This window comes from Sinohyriopsis cumingii, chromosome 7 (genome assembly GCF_028554795.1).
Source record: "Sinohyriopsis cumingii isolate HCF-2022 chromosome 7, ASM2855479v2, whole genome shotgun sequence".
Classification (NCBI taxonomy): domain Eukaryota; kingdom Metazoa; phylum Mollusca; class Bivalvia; order Unionida; family Unionidae; genus Sinohyriopsis; species Sinohyriopsis cumingii.
In genome coordinates, this window is record NC_142967.1 from 2,693,580 (window position 1) to 2,710,130 (window position 16,551).

A 16,551-nucleotide genomic window follows, 5' to 3' on the forward strand; every position below is an offset into this window, starting at 1 on the left:
ACCAAAAATGCGTAATTTGAATATATTTATGCATAAGGCGTAATTCTGTGAAAAAAAGCATAATGATTATGCCAAAAGTATTATGGTTGGCATATATGCATAGGCTGTGTAAGAACCTGGCTCAGACTGCCTTAATACTGAGATATGCTTGTGAATCATCAAGGCTAAATACCAGTGTTAACAACTGACAGAAATGAACAGAGCAAAAGTCAGGCACAGTTTTACTGTAAACTAATCAAAAAACCATGTAACAAATGGTCAGTGCACAATCCAAATTGACAATAACTATTTCATGATGAACACAACGTGAAATCATCAAGATTTTGAAATGCAGGATTTTATATGCATGTTATACCTCAGAACTAAGTTTTTCAACTTGAGCTGGGTTGAAAAATGAAATATGCATTAACACACATTATACATGCCAAATATGGTATTTTAAGTCACCATGTAGTGTTGCTTGCTACCTACCCCACCCCTCTCAAAAACAATGTGTTATGTCCAACAAGTGAACCTTTGGTTTTCTTGTGACACAAAAAAATGATATGAATGATTTCTTTAGAACACCCTAGAGAGTCAGTATTGTAGGTTTCTGACTGCCTTTCTTTTTTGCTTAATAGGTCAGGAACAGAAATTAAACCTCCTTTCATTCTGGAAATCTCTCTCATGTGCACATGCACAATATACACATACTTTTATTGTTCTGTCTCCGGAAGCCGAGACAATGTACTTCTCATCGAAATCCACCACATTGACTGCAGCTCTGTGCCCAACTAACACTCTTCTCAAGTTGATCTCTGTTGGTGATTGCATGTCCCATACTGCTATTGATCGATCCTGAGTGGTACAAGAAAAAAATTCAAATAAAACAAAGGGTTCATGAAGACATTTTTTTTATCAGCCCCCCCCCCCCGAAAAGTGCTGATATTTGTAATATATTTTCCTTCTGTCTGTCTGTTACATCTAAACAATTGGCGGAAATTCACAAAACTAGTTATGCTGCCCTTTGGAGAACCATGAATGAGACAGATGTTGTCAGTGCTTTCCCCCTCCCCTGCTCCCTTAGGGAGGTGGTCGGGAGTAGAATACACAAATATAAAGAAATTTAAATTACATAATTGTGAAGGATTTTGCTTGGGTCACTATCTGAGGTATAATGGGGCTAGGGGATGTTTTGTAATATGCAGTAAAAAGCATGAGAACAGTGTTGTCAATTAGAAATAAAAGGCACAGAGTTGCACTCTGCTCTTATCAAACTACACCATGGTGTCTCAATAATGCACCATTGTGCCATGATAATGCTATTGCCCCTTTCCCCATTCAACAGTTTTGCCCCTGTAGACTTATATCCTGCCTCAAACGTCCTTATAGAGACAATGAATCCTGCTTGATTAAATTTTCAATAGACACTGGGGGATTTGCAATTGGAAACCACTGCAGTTGATTTAGTCTTAATGTTGCATCTAAAAGGGGAACTTTGGGGGGAGGGTGAAATGTATATGGAAAAATCCATTTCCTACTGGTTCTAGGAAATCTTTTTAAATCAATCAAGTGAATTTAACACCACCACCAACACTGTTTTCTGAATTGGAAAATGAGCTCTCATTTTCAATAAGCATATCAAATAAAAGACAATGAAAACACTTTTGATACTGTTCCATTTATGGTCATGCAGTTTTCTTTATGTGGAATTTCAAAGGCATGGTAATCAAGCCAGTCAGTAAAATGCAAGTTTTCTGTGGAACAGACTATTCAGAGTTGTGTGTTACATATACCCCATATTTGACAGGCAAACATGTTAACACAACACTTCAATATTAAACTGTTTCTAAATATTAAAAAAGATCATGTCCCCAGTGGTGTGTGCAATCAAGGAACCAATATTGGTTGCAAAAACAACCTGCCCTTTTATATGCCAAGAAAAGTAGTGACAATATTTTTGGATGGGATCTCAATGAGTTCTAAAGTTTTGATCCATGAGGTAGGGACTCAGGAGGTAATGATAAATACAGAAACATATGCTGGCTGCATAAATTACTTTCTCTTTTAATGTCAAGTAAATTTATATACACTTTAAGGGTGGAGTTGTGTAAAGTTGTTGTTGTTGCTGTAGGATTTAATGCCATTTTTCAGCACATGTTAGGCTATACATGGCAGCCAATATTAATGGTGGAGGAAGAACCACCAACCCATGAGAAGCTACTGGCAAGCTTTCTCATATACCCACATTAGCCGAATCTGAGACTTGAACTCACACAGACAGGTGAGATGGCAGTGATCCGTAACGGAGATTGTGAAATTAAAGGTGCCTTCTCTGTAAAGTTTTCTACGTTTCCACAACAAGCCTAAAGAAACATAGCTTGTTTCAGAAAATAAGGAAAACTTTTGGTCATGTGGAAATCAGATTTAAGGCCAATTCCAATCAAATAAATTTTCATGGAGTTTAACTTGTAAAAATTTTCAAGGAGTTTTTATTCTTAAAAAAATATATCTTTCTGCATGTTATTTTATCTTTGCATGAATAGGAACAAATGTAGAAGAAATACACAGAACTGTGTAACATAGCAATGGGACATTACTCCATCAGATATGTCAGTGTTTTTTGTCTTGTAACCCATTCAATTTTATCCCATTTTACTTATTTAATTAATTTTAGATAATTATGTACCCTGGTTTTAAAAAAGCAATATATTTTTCTCAGTTAAAACTTTTGGAATTTCCTTTGATAAAGTTAAACAGTATATGAAGAAATTCCAGACCTTTTCAAGGAGAAAGCCATTTTTTAAATTAAATTCCAGTTTTCAAGACAGACAATAAAATTCATGGAGTTTTCATTGGTGTACAATCCATGTTGAAAAATAATAATGCCACATAATTCAACAAATTTTGTAAAGATAAGCTTACTTTTGAACATGTGACCATGATTCCATCACAAAATCTCAGATGGAGCACTGCTTCACAGTGGTGAATAAGTGTGTTCAACATCTCCCCTGACCTGACATCCCAGACTCTGTGGAAGAAAATATATATTTTTAACAATAATCTTCAAGTTCTAACTTGAAGTTCAGCAGAACTTAAATTCATCAAATGTAATGCCATAAGTTGCTTTCAGTGGGTACCATTTTATTTGCATCATTGCATAAATGTTAAGTTATAAATACTATTCGGGAGACATTTTTTTCTATCAGACTGATCACAATTATGATATATGTGAGCCTTTAAAAACATTATAGAATCATATCCCAATGTATAGTCTCTAAACAGAGCTTCTGCCAAAAGGAAATATCATGGCACTCAAGGTTCTCCCTCGACATATCCACGAAGACAACCTTTACACCTTACATGAAAATTCCTCTAGTATCTCATCAAAGCTATCTCCATCTGCATGCAATATAGGTATTTTATGTCATTTCACTCCATATGGCACTTTTAATGTTGGACCAACATTGAACACTAAAAATAATGAGGACAGTATTCAATAAAATGCCTGGCATAAACATAAAAAAACCCCAATAATTTGGTAAATGAGGACAGAATTCATTACCAGTCCACACCAGTGTCATAAACCTCATAAACTGTCAATTTCCTGTGTATGTACCATACTAGGAGAGTTAGCTCCCTTCAACTTACATTGGGAACTATCCAACCTTGATGTTCAATCTTCTGTAAACTGCGCCAAAACAAAAACACAGAAAATCAACTTTTGAGGCTGATTTAACATGCAGAGTTTAGTGGTAACGTCACTCCTGGCATACATATAAGGTAACTTCTGAGATGTGAATGAGAGATGGATTTTAGCAGCTGCTTTGCACCAACATTGCATGCTTGGATCAGAAAACATGCACTCAGTATTGCCCATCTTTCTAAAAAGCTTTAAACAAAAGGAAGGTGTGTGTGTGTGCCTTTTAAGGCCTGTGGAACTATTATGTCAAACACGGTGTTAAGATCTCTCCAAGAAAGTGATATATTACTATCCGAATCACCCCATGATGTTCAATCATCTCTGATCCAACATCCATAAGAATTTCAGTCTACCAGTGTTAAACAGCAATGCATTATATATGAAAATGTATCATTTACATTGATTACATGTACAAATCTACTTGCAGCCAAATTTACTGATATACACAAACTTCACACTATATGTCATGATATGATGCTGTGGCAGTCTTGAACTTCCTCAAATGGGCTATGATAAATTTGTTTTCAAAGCAGTTCAGGCTTCTTGCCTGCTGGTTCATCTTTGTGACTAAAATTGCTTCAAATTTTCAACACCTAATGGGGCACTAAAGTTTATCTAACTTTTCATCACAATAGGAAATACTCTTTCACTGTCACTGTTGTTGATCTCCAGCTCAGAAAGGTAGGTTATATTTAACAAGAATACTCACAAACAATGCTTCTGCATTTGCAGCTTGCAGGGCTTGAGTATGTGGCTTAAAGTACTCTAGAGCTGAAATTTGCTGGGGGCACTCTTAATTTTCTCAATATCTATTTGCTTTTTGCAGTGTGCTTTTTCAAACCCTTCGGCCACATGCCACAGGGTCTCGTATTGCTGCTTACAATTTATATGTTGTACATGTACTATACAATAATACTATTATATAGTGCACATTTGACATTGAAGGCCTAAACAATGATACAAGCCCCAGTGCACATTCATAATTTGAAAATTCTTGACACACTACTGCAAGAAAAGCATAAAGTACATCGAAATTTCATGGCTGAATGCAAGGCCAATTTCTTTTTCCTTGAAGGTGAAAACATTTTAAGTGTAGTGTAGCTTAATTACGAAAGGTATTAATCCAGAAGATGAAACATCGACAGTTACTGATCAGTGGTGTAGGCGCATGAGTAAAAAGATACGAACTAAAGCTAATTACACATTATGTTAATCTTTCAATATCTCAAAAATTCTTTCACTCATTTAGTGTCTGTTTAAAAAAATTAAAGGTTGCAATGAGCATGAACATGTGCCATATAAAAAAGATCAGTTGGGCCCCAGTTTTCTTCATGAGTATTTGTAAGACTTACGTTTAAGATAGCATATATACTTTACAATGCTTGCTACAAGGCAAACTGTAACAACTGAATATAGTTCTACTAAGATCGTGACATGCAATACAGGAATGTTATTGACCTCAGTGAACACTGCTGCAATCTTGACTAGCACGTAATTGGATAAAAGTTATTTTATTCCCGATTTAAGTCAACTGAGAACTTGGGAATTTGTGGTTTTTTGTGTTTGGCTTGAATCCATGAATCTCTACCAAGAGTCATGAAATTCACACCAAAATTGTGAGGGCTGACAGGTCTGTGAAAGCTTGCCTTAATGAAACAATCTTTTAGGCACAGATCAAGTACATAAAAAAAAAATTAAACTCCTTTTTCAAAAGCATCTTCTTCATCATGGAAAATGAATTACATAAAACAACTGGCATCAAATGGGCACAGCAAGCTCAATGTGGGCTGGGTTAAAGCAATGAAAAACATCTTAATTTTCTAACTTTCCATTCTCAATACTTTCAGACTTTTCATTGGAATTATCTCTTTTAAAAAAAATAATGAAAAATCGTACTTGATTTGGGTAATTGATCCATTCTGTCATATGGCAGGTCTGATGCATGAAACACGCAAAGGAAAGACAGCTAATAAAGAACTTGGTGTCCAACAATAATGTTGTTGGCTGGTATAATGATTTTTCCAGACAGAGCCAGCACCAACTGCTAAGCATAACATGAAAAAAATGCATGAAGGATTTAAAGAAACTGCATAACAATTTGTTTATAATGTCATTTTGAACATAAAGAAAGGACAATTTAGAAGCTTAATGTGGGAATCTTGCAATTGCATGACCTAGATGCAACACTATAGACAAAACAACTAGTAATTAAAACAGCCCCAAGAAACCTATTATGTGATGAAGTTAGACCATTTGAATAGAAAATATTCAGCTATGATGAGAGAAGAGCCAGAAACAAACAAAATAATAGCTAAAAAGAAGCAAAAGTATACTTCCCGGAAGTAAGAAATCTCCAAAGAAATGCTCAACCGATAAAATAGTAGAAGTAAATTTCATATTTGTTAAGCCTCCTGCAAGAGTGCTTTCAAGGCTGTGGGGCAGGAACTGATAGCTGATCTGGATCAATCAATCCTTCTAACCAATCTGATCAGACCTCCACCAAGGCCAGCAAATCACCTTCCTGCACATATATTGCTAAAACAAGCCAAAAGAGGTGGCAAACCAATGTTTAGGTTTGAAAAGCTGGATCTGCAAGGTGATGTATGTACTTTTAATGTAATAGGATTGGTAATATATTTAACATATTTAACAAGGAAACAGGTTAAACGATCACAGATGCTTCACCCCAATGCCTGAAATGATAACACAACCATTACCCTAGGTGTAATGGAGGGGATGATAGACTTGGGTTATATTACATGGGCATGTATCTCACCTGACTGTGGAATCACTGGAGCCAGAGATGATGATGTTCTGGTCATACTGCAGACATAAAACAGACCCAGTATGTCCTGTCAAAACCTGAATACATTCAAGTGTGTTCCTGTCCCAGATCTGAAATAAATTAGACACATGATTAACTCATTACCAAAATACATAAATTATATAATTCCTTCTAACAGATGCGATAAAGATTTACCATCCCAATGTGTTGGCATACTCAGGGCTTGTACAAGGTTCATTTTAATTTTAAAAAGAATGACAAAAATACAACCAGATCCATCAGCGGACTATGTAACTGCTGATCGGGCTCTAGGCAAACAAATACATTATTTTGGATTTTATGTTTCTGTCAGTTTAGGCAAAATGCTTCGAAAGAGAGGCCAATACAGATCAGAAGCATTCCATCACATTATTTAGGTTTGCATTGTATCTATATAAAATGCCCATTATCCAGGTATTCGAGTCTGCTGTCAGAATGAGACACTGCTAATTAATTTGAAATGATTTCATTTATTCAAAATAAATATTTCAAAGAATGCACACTTTTCATTTGTACAATCAGTTTATATCATACACATTCTTTTTAGAGTTAAAAAAATAATTGATCTTTCATCATCAAGCACATGTAAATTATCTTTTGAATTTTTTTGAAGTTTTCTTTATATCAAGACCATTTTATTTAACACATTAACCCCTGGAGCTTTTTGTCATTTTCGCCTGAAAATCGAGTAGGAAACACATTTTGAAAGCTATTTCTGAACAGACTAGAAAACACCAAATCCCCGGTCATCTTTCAGTAACACACTGCCTAGTTGCGTTAGAAACATCATTTTTCATTGGCTATTTGACTCGCACATGAGCAGAAGGGTAAAAGTATTATTTTTTTTGTTATTTTTTTTGCTAAACGGAGCCATTATTTTCGTATGGAGACCACTCTTTATTCCAAATGCCCATCTTATCCTACTTTTTGCAAAGGTTCATCTGTCTGTTTGCAGCTCATACTGGTTTGTCTTAGATCTGAGACCAACAAGTCTAAAATCCGGACACAAAATCGGATTACGACCATGGGCGAATTTTGGGTTTTAAAAAAAGCCGGTCCAAAAAATGAGGTTTTTTAATCTGTATTTTGTAGTGCAACTAGATATTCCAGATTATTTGGTATCATTGTAGAGCTACATCTGTCTACCTTTCTATAATACCACCCACTTTAGTGTATCATGCATGACCATGACGCTACAGAGCATGGCAGTAGGCTACTACCTCCTGCCCCGTTAAGTCGTTGCTAGGGGTTAATGTTTTAAACAAATATGGTAACCAAGGAAGACAGCAATTTATAAAATTACAAGACATATGGGTACTCGGATTAATCAAAGAGTTCCTATGAAAATGATGCAATGGTGCCAAATACATTTTAATAGAATACCTTCAACAAATTCAATTCCATCATTTTATTTCCATTTGGAAAAGCCTACATGTATATTTGTAGATCCTGAGCACCAAATAATACACTGTTACAATAAATTTTACTTTTACTTTATATTTTCATTCTTATATTGCCTAAATTACCAATTAATTCTTGCTCTGTCCTTCAAAGATCATGGCCATACCTTTATTGTGTTGTCTCTAAGTCCACTAACTATTCTGGTGTCATCATACTGTAGGCAGTAAACACCTTTACTTGTTTCACTTCTGCAATGTATTCTCTGTAATGTGTGTCTGCCTGTCCTCCAGTTGGTTTCAATTCTCTGAAAAACAATAGTATAATGAACAAACAGAACATTATATGCCCTTCCCATACTTAACGGTCCTCTGTGTAGGAAATAAAAGGGCATGGTCAACTCAGGAGATTATTGACCAATGGGTCGCAATGATCTGAGCCTTTGAACAAGGTATGCAGTCTTCAACACAATTTACTCTGCCGAAAACATTATTTTCTCATCTGACTTGCTATGTGAGTAACTAATGACACCCCAGAATCTGTTCTTTATTACCCTAGTGCAAGCCATACCATAATTAACGTTAAGTCTTAGTCTTGAAATTTGTTGTGCGCAAAATGTGCTTTTTGGGGGGGATTAAAACTACTGGCAATTTTAATTTATGTGCAAGAAAGTTTTACTCATAGGTTCATAAGGGATTTTAGCCAGAGCCGACAAGACATACAATGTTCCATCTAAATGTCTACAAGCAAGACATGGTCTCTGCAGCTTGAAGTACTTAATAGGACCTGAAAAATGAAAATCTCTACCTTCAGTGAGTTCAAATGTTTGAAAGGCAGTCATACAAACTTTGTTTAGACCTAACAAGAGCTCTGCTCAAAAAGAAAGAGTAGACAATCTGCAACTACAGCGAAAAAGGTGTCTATGATTACTATACGTCCGAGTGCACCAATCAGAGAAGTCTTCATTTTGCACTAATCTTAAATGTAGTGTTGCTGGACCTGGACAATGTATCTGCAACCTTACTCAAAAACTATGCCTATGTATAACAAGAAATGATCCAAACACAAGTGGAGAATCTGAGTGCCTCTGTTTTGCCGCAGCAGATTCTTCGACAGTTTGTTGAGCAAGAAGTTAATGTTCGTAAACTGCAAGTGATCTTGAAAAGTACTAAAGTAAGTTAACATAAAATTAAACAGTACTGAAGTCAGTATAAAAAAAATCATTCAGTGACAGGTAACTGTGCAGTACCTTTGGCAGATTTACCTGCCTTTTCATTACTTTATACTAATAGGATTAGGCAGAGAACATTAAAGAATACTTTTCCCAAATTTATCAAAGCATTGTATTTCTTTAATATCCTGGATAATAATGTATTACCAGATTTAAGATTTTGCAAGGCTTTCAATGTGGAAAGGGAATCCAAAGAGATTTTTTTGTGGAGAAGTTTCTATGTAATTCTAAGATTTGAGAATATATATATGTCGAATAAGGCATTCCATGCATAAATCCCTGCATAATTACATTTAAGTGCATGAATACTGCATATGTATTTGCCATGATGCTTTAAAACTGTTAAACTTCATGAATATAGATAGTTTGTACTGGTCATGTAAGAACTCATTTCCAAAGGATGTCACAAAAGAAAACATAAATGATATTTTGTTTTCAAGCAGATGATTTTATGAACTCCTAAGTTTTCAAAAGTGTTTAACAACTGCACTTGGTAAGGTTGTAAATGGTGGAAATCTGGCCTCCATAACTGGACAGTCCAAATTATTGCATTCGTATCACGTAGTGCCATGCTAATATCCTATATCTGTCAATGTGACGACGGCTGCAAATTTAATCTTAATTCACTAAAAGATATTTATCACACCAATTTGTGGATACAAGTAAACTGCTCATTCTTTGTCAGAAAATCTAACCATCTCTCTTAAGGGTTAAACAAAAATACTAGAAAGGGACTTCCTCCTATGCATGAAAATTACTGAACAAATCAATAACTGCATCTCTGCAGGTGCTGTCTACAAAGATTTTTTTTCCCTTCCATTTCTGTGGAATTGGGAACTTTTACAAAGTTTGTTTTACATATGTTAATTAACCAAAATTCAAAAAGAAAAATTCCAGAACAATTAAATAATTCAATATATTGTGATTTTTTTAGGCAAACTGCTTAAGATTTTTATAACGTTTTGATTGGAAAATCGTTTTAACTTTTTTGGAATTGGGAAAGGGGTTAAATTTCAGCTCCAAAATAGGTCCAGAAACATCACCCTCTTGTAAGCAAACAATGCCATCAATGGATACAAAAATGACAAAGATTGTCCATTTTAAAAGTTTTTGACAGAAAATGTAACAAATATGATAAATGCAAAAAACTTAATACGATAGACTGAAACCTGCTGGGCCCTCTAATTTTAGTTCAGGCCAGTCCTGTATTCAAAGTGAGGTGCCTGTCTGGTTTGTTGGAAAACAATTCTAGTTTGCCTGAGGAAACTTTGATCCTGCTGATGAAATGAGTAGATGTACTTTCAAGATGTTGATATACATGCCATATCTAAATCAGATTACCACTGTCCTATGTGAAATTGATCTCTGATATTGATCAAATGGAAGCTTTGCTAAAAATATGATTTTGTACTAATGAACCCCTTGACACTTTGAAGTTCTGAGGAAACAACTTTTTCAGTAATCTTAAAAATATATATAAAAAATTAAAAACAACCAGTTTATGCCCGTTACATGTAGTATGTATAAACAGTAATCAGTAATGATTAAAACAGATATAAGACTATCAACTGGGCAGTTTAAATAGCAGCAATTAATGGAAAAGAGGTCAGATATAAAATCAAAGTTTCACATTAACTGGCCAACAATAGCTAGTGAGATATGTTGAAGGTTGCAGTGGGTGAACCCATAGTGCAAATCTGCATAGGTAGGAACAGGAAGTGGAACAAACCATACATCAAACAGATGATAGATGCATGTACAGGAACAAAAGTTATTACATATTATTGTTTTGAATGAGAATTTATAAGCTGCTATTTATACATTTTTTAAAAGTTTGTGAACAGTGGCAATGTTTCTTTCAAGTCAGATTTTACAGCATATATAGAATGCAAAAGCATGATCATTTCAGTTACGGGAATAGTGTTCAAGTATAATTCACTTTTATTAAATTTATATTCGAACTGTAACTATAGCAGACGTTGTGTAACAATATTTAAAAAAGGGGACATTTTGGACATTTGGAAATTGGGATCCTGCATAGCTGTCAATTTTTCATAAGCCAAGTAGGGAGAATAGCAAATAAAATAGGGAGTTTTGGACCTAAAAGGGGGAGGTTTTTTAAGCACCAGTTTTAATAAATATTGACAGATCTTCCAAGTCCAACAAGGGTGAAATTCACAAGGTGAAAGGGCACGTAGTAGTCAGCCATGAAATTTTATGGATGTAGACCAAAACATGTTTAAAGGTGAAACTGGGGAAGGCGACTAATGCCCCACCCCCTTGCCCCAACGTATGAGCACCCATAGGATGTGCCATTTCTCCCTGTGACACACCTTATTTTCACCCAGGTCAAGCCCCCTTTTTCATATTTTGATAAGCTGTAATCAACTGCATAAATAGCTAAAGGTGAGACTTAAGTACACAAACAATAAGGCCAGTGTGTCTAATTTACAGTTAATCCTTATCATTGCATTTATCTTGTGAAATGAACTGCCCTTCAACAATTCTTGAAAGAAATCATGCTCTATAGTGTGTGTACACAAGCACCAGAATTGACTGGTAAATAAATGATGCCCCATTTTGAATTTCAGTCAAGGCTTGTGAGATTATTTAAGTCACCAGCCTGGGTCCTGTGCCTGAAAAAAAAGTCTTTGAGCATGGATATGTTAATATACATAATGATACTGAAGGTGTAGAATTTATATGAAACATATTTACTTATAAAAGTTAATTTTAATCTTCAACAGCCATAAAAAGTCATTACTTTCTTGCATTTTTGTTTTTACATGCATCAAAATGTACTGCATTGTAGATTATTTATTTTATAATACATATCGATATGTGTATTCCACTTCATTATAATAAATGCCAAATACTGACATACCTCTATGTCCTGGATAATTTGTGGATACAGGTCTCTGTAGAATTTGTGATCCTTTGGAGGTTCCCCTAGTTTTGGTTTGAATAAATACTGGCCCCTGAAATTCATTATGTAATTAATAAAACTAAATATGTGTTCATGAAACATTAAAATTAATACTTAACCATGGTGCCATGGAAACTGACCAAAACAAAAATGAGACATCTATTATATTTATCATAGGATAGAAATTTTGATCATTTATAGTCCAAGGTACTGAAGCTAAGAATGCTCAAGTACAAAAATACTATGGCCAGAACATTCCTAAGCAATTATAACATGCATGCCTGTAATCAACAATTTCAAATCTTGCAGCAGCAACATATACCTTTTACACCCATTCAAAAGAAAAATTGAGCTGTGTTGCTAAGTTTACTTCTCTTATCTCAGTCTGGTTATCTCAGTCCAGACTACTTTTAAAAAGAACAAACCCTTGTTTTGTTCTGCTGTGCCTGAGAGAGTTGTTTAAAATCATTTAAATAAGATAAACAAGAGATCTCATAAAATGAAGTTCACTCAAAAGCAACATAAGTTCTGTCCGACTTTGATAACACACAAATGCATGCACACATGCATATGCAGGCACACAGGTCAAGCTATTTGATAGAGCTCTATACACAAAGGCAATACACATCACTGGCTACACAAATCCAGACTCTTAAGAGCTACTCCAAAGCCCACAAAAACTAGAAATGTGTTGGCAAACCGGTTTCTTCTAACTTTGTCAAACATCCACTCCACCCCAGTTGAATCAAATATAATAATGTGATTGCAAATGAAAACTCTGCACTTATCAACCAGAGTGGATCATTCATCAGTCCACATGCTATTCCACAAGATTTCCATGTAGCGTATAATTGCACCAGTGATATCAACATCTGCCATATTTCCAGGACAAAAAATACACATTTCCAAGAAAGCCACGAATTAGAAATTTCCTCAGTCACTATACACTTCGTTATAACTGTACTCTGTAAGCCTACTGCACAGTATCTTACCATTGCATATCATAGAACGTTTTCCAAATCAGAACTGATGAAAGTTAAAAGTTATCCATATAAAAGATATTAATGACTTCTTGTTATTTTCATGACATCCATCAACTAAATGTGGTAATATTCGACTTATGTTTCTATTTTCTCATGAACAGAACTTGATTACTTGGGTGAACAGCATGCCCCATTGCCCTCGTTAACATATTTGCATTAATGTAAAATATTTTGAAAAACAATAGCAAAAGGATCAAGATGCTCACTGTGCAATATTTCCAATTTTACCCTTTTTTTCTTGATTTTTGTTTCTGTTCTAAGAGTGGCATGAACAGCTAAATTCTATGTAGATAATCATTCTGATTTTCATAAAAAATACAAAACCTGATATCTTTATATAGAGTGACAAGCAATAATAGTACCTTATGAATCCTGTGTTTTGAATCTGCCAACTAAATTGCGAAAGTGCAGGCTTATTTTTATTGGGAAATATTGGGTGAAAAAAATCATCTATGTTAGTGTTTGTACCAGACAAGGAAATCCCAGTTGCAGGGTTACATTATTTATGTCCTAATGAAGCACAGCTTCGTTTAGTTGTGGAGACACATATAATGTTCCCTTGTGACTGGGATTTCCATGTCTCAGTGCAAACCCCAATATAGATTCTCTTAAATTAAGTTAAAACAGAATCAATCAAAAATGCCTAAAATACACAATATAAAATCTGACTTTTCAGCGTTTCATATAATATATTTGTGCCTAAAAATACAGCAAAAGAGGTTACTAGTTCAAGTACTGCTTGCATACTGTATCTGGAGCAACTTCCTCTTAAGTAACAGATCTACTGGACCAACTATACAAAGTGACAATAATATGACTGGCAGATTCTACATTTAAGGAAATGTAACACCTTGTAAATTTTGAGTACTGTAAACACTATTTCCACCCTGTACCTGTTTTTATTTACGTATTATATGTATAACAAATGCATGAGCATTCATCCATTCAGTTATGTGTTTCCAAACTTAGACATATTGTTACTTGAGAATGTGGGGGCCCCGAGTTTCTGAGTGGTCTAAAGTGCTCACCATTATGGATCATTGTCATCTCACCTCTGTCTGTGTGGAGTTCGAGTCTTGGGTTTGGCCAATGCGGGATTGTAAGAAAGCTTGCCACTAGCTTCTCATTGGTCGGTAATCTTTCTGGTCCCCCCCCACATACATGGTGGCCAGTATAAATGGTGGAGGATTTGTGCTGAAAAATGGTGTTAAACCCTACAACAACAATTTGAGAATATACTGAACCATTTAGTTTCTTTTCTTTTAAGTTTTACCAGAGGTCTCGCTAGGATTTTAAAACTAGGAGTCCAGGACTCCCATTTTGGTAAAAATGGAATGGGAGTCCCACCATCAAAAGTTACAGTCCCTTCTTTCCTACAGAATCAACACAACCGTGAGTGCAACTACTATTTTTAGATGGACAGGTTTTCGTAATGTAATCACTCACTTTAATATAGCTTCATTACAACAGTCCATTGACAGGATTGCAAATTTATGGTTTATTTATTTGTCTACATCCTTGTAGTAATTTTAGGCAATGGTTAAATAGCATCTGATTTGCTGTTTTTTCCTCAGTATTTTCGCAAATACATGTCAAGTCATAATACAGCTTAGACCTTAAAGCACATCTCGCGAATTCCACAACATGGCATTGTTTATATGTTTCTGACCTGCATAATTTGCATTTTAAAGTTAAATCTTTAATAAAATAATACCTTGTCTTTGCTTTCAATGATTTGTATATTTTTTCTGAAAATATTTGCCCGATAATTTACAAAAACAGACAATCTAATAAACTGGTACATCCCAGACTTAGCTAAGTCCACCATTATTTCCCGTTAGGCCTACTGGTTCACTTACAGTTTCAAACTAATTTTATGATGAAAAAGTGTACAAGAGGCAGTTAATATATATCAAGATCACCGATTCTAATCTTAAAATACATGTTTGTATGTTATATCATCAAAGGATATCATGCAGGAAATTGATAGTTACTACCTTACTCGGAAAAGGGTTAATGGTCAATCAGCTGTCAAAACATATGCTTGTGAATGGGCAAGAGTTTGTCAGCGTAATTGATATCAAAACTAGGCTTAGCTACTGATATCTTAATGAATACATTTCGCTACAACACTAGAACTAACCGGGCTAAGGTGATGGGCATTTAAAAAAAAAGTATGGTCAGTCAATGTACCTCTTAAATAGCTCTTGTTTGTCTATCTGAATGATACTGAATTTTGTCAATCCAAGCAAAGACTTATTCCAAACACTAAGCCAGGCATCACACACTTTCTTACACTTAGCTACTGTCCTATCCGAACTATCAATTCTGGCAGCTTTAGCACTCTTCTGAATTTCGTTAGAATCTTCGTAAGTTTGCTTTTTAACACCAAAATACTTATCCAAATTTACAAATGGCATTTTGTCTAAGCCTCAACATGTCTTGATTCTGAGGTCATGTGCACTACTTATTCCGATACATTCGGAAATGAACACAATAACGAAAGCTGAAGTTGTTTATTTGATGTACTGTTATAAATGACCACATGTACATCTCTGGGTCTTTCTGACTCTGAATTCAATCACTGTAAATATATGTACATTTTCCCACCCGGTTGCCAGTCAAAGCCTTTGAACTAGACGCCCAGCTATTGCATCATGTTATTTGTGTTGTCTCTTATAATGGCAACATGTATGTACATCAAGGGGTCTTTTAGTCACTGAATTCTGTCATTGTAAATATCAGCACAGTTAACTGATTAACACATTTTCCCACAAAGCAGGTGGCTGAAGCAGGACTGAGATGTCTTTGAATTTTGCCGCACACCTATTACATGTGTCCCAGATCAAAAATTGGCATCCAAATATGCGTAATTAAGCGTTTCCGAGATCTCTGTTTACTGACATAAAGACAGATGATATATACACAAAACATATATACTGCTACATTTCAACATGAAGACAATGAATATAGCTCTACAATAGTATTTTTCATCACTTTAAAATGAAACAAAAAATAAGCTAAGAAAAGAAGAAAATGAATAATAATAAAAGAAATGTTGGTTGCATTTATATTTTAAAGATAACATAAATATATATGGAAAATATAAGCATTTCTAAAAAAAAAAACATAATGGGCATATGCATTTATTGGTATACTCATTCATAAAAACATACAGTGACACGTACAAATCAGCACATTAGCCTCATACACAACCAGATACGTGTTAATGACTATTACCTTTTGTAGATTAACCTTCTATTCTCAAACTTTCCCCCATTTACACTTTGTACAAGTGCTACATTTGTATACATGACAGTTAAAAGCAACAATCTTTCAGAACTAAAGACAAACTTGGCCGGCCTTTATTAAAGCTGCATTTAGAAATATTTTGCCATAAAGAATCATCACATTCACTGTATCAGCCTGAATTTTGTCTTTAATTCC

General features: G+C 34.8%; 1 protein-coding gene across 5 annotated transcripts in view; it reads right to left on the minus strand.

The window, feature by feature from the left end:
- The window catches only part of LOC149794639 (F-box/WD repeat-containing protein 1A-like), a 56,620-nt gene that overhangs the window by 25,692 nt on the left and 14,377 nt on the right, over window positions 1–16,551 (minus strand). For all 5 annotated transcript variants that reach the window (XR_016422175.1, XM_089964250.1, XM_089964246.1 and 2 more), the window contains exons 4-8: window positions 12,020–12,113; window positions 8,074–8,211; window positions 6,459–6,577; window positions 2,905–3,010; window positions 694–837 (exon numbers count right to left, since the gene is read on the minus strand). Coding sequence is in view for 4 of the 5 variants with exons in the window: in XM_089964250.1 (XP_089820376.1) it covers window positions 694–837; window positions 2,905–3,010; window positions 6,459–6,577; window positions 8,074–8,211; window positions 12,020–12,113 (601 nt within the window). In the remaining variant the exon portion in view is untranslated. The remainder of the gene's footprint in view (window positions 1–693; window positions 838–2,904; window positions 3,011–6,458; window positions 6,578–8,073; window positions 8,212–12,019; window positions 12,114–16,551) is intronic.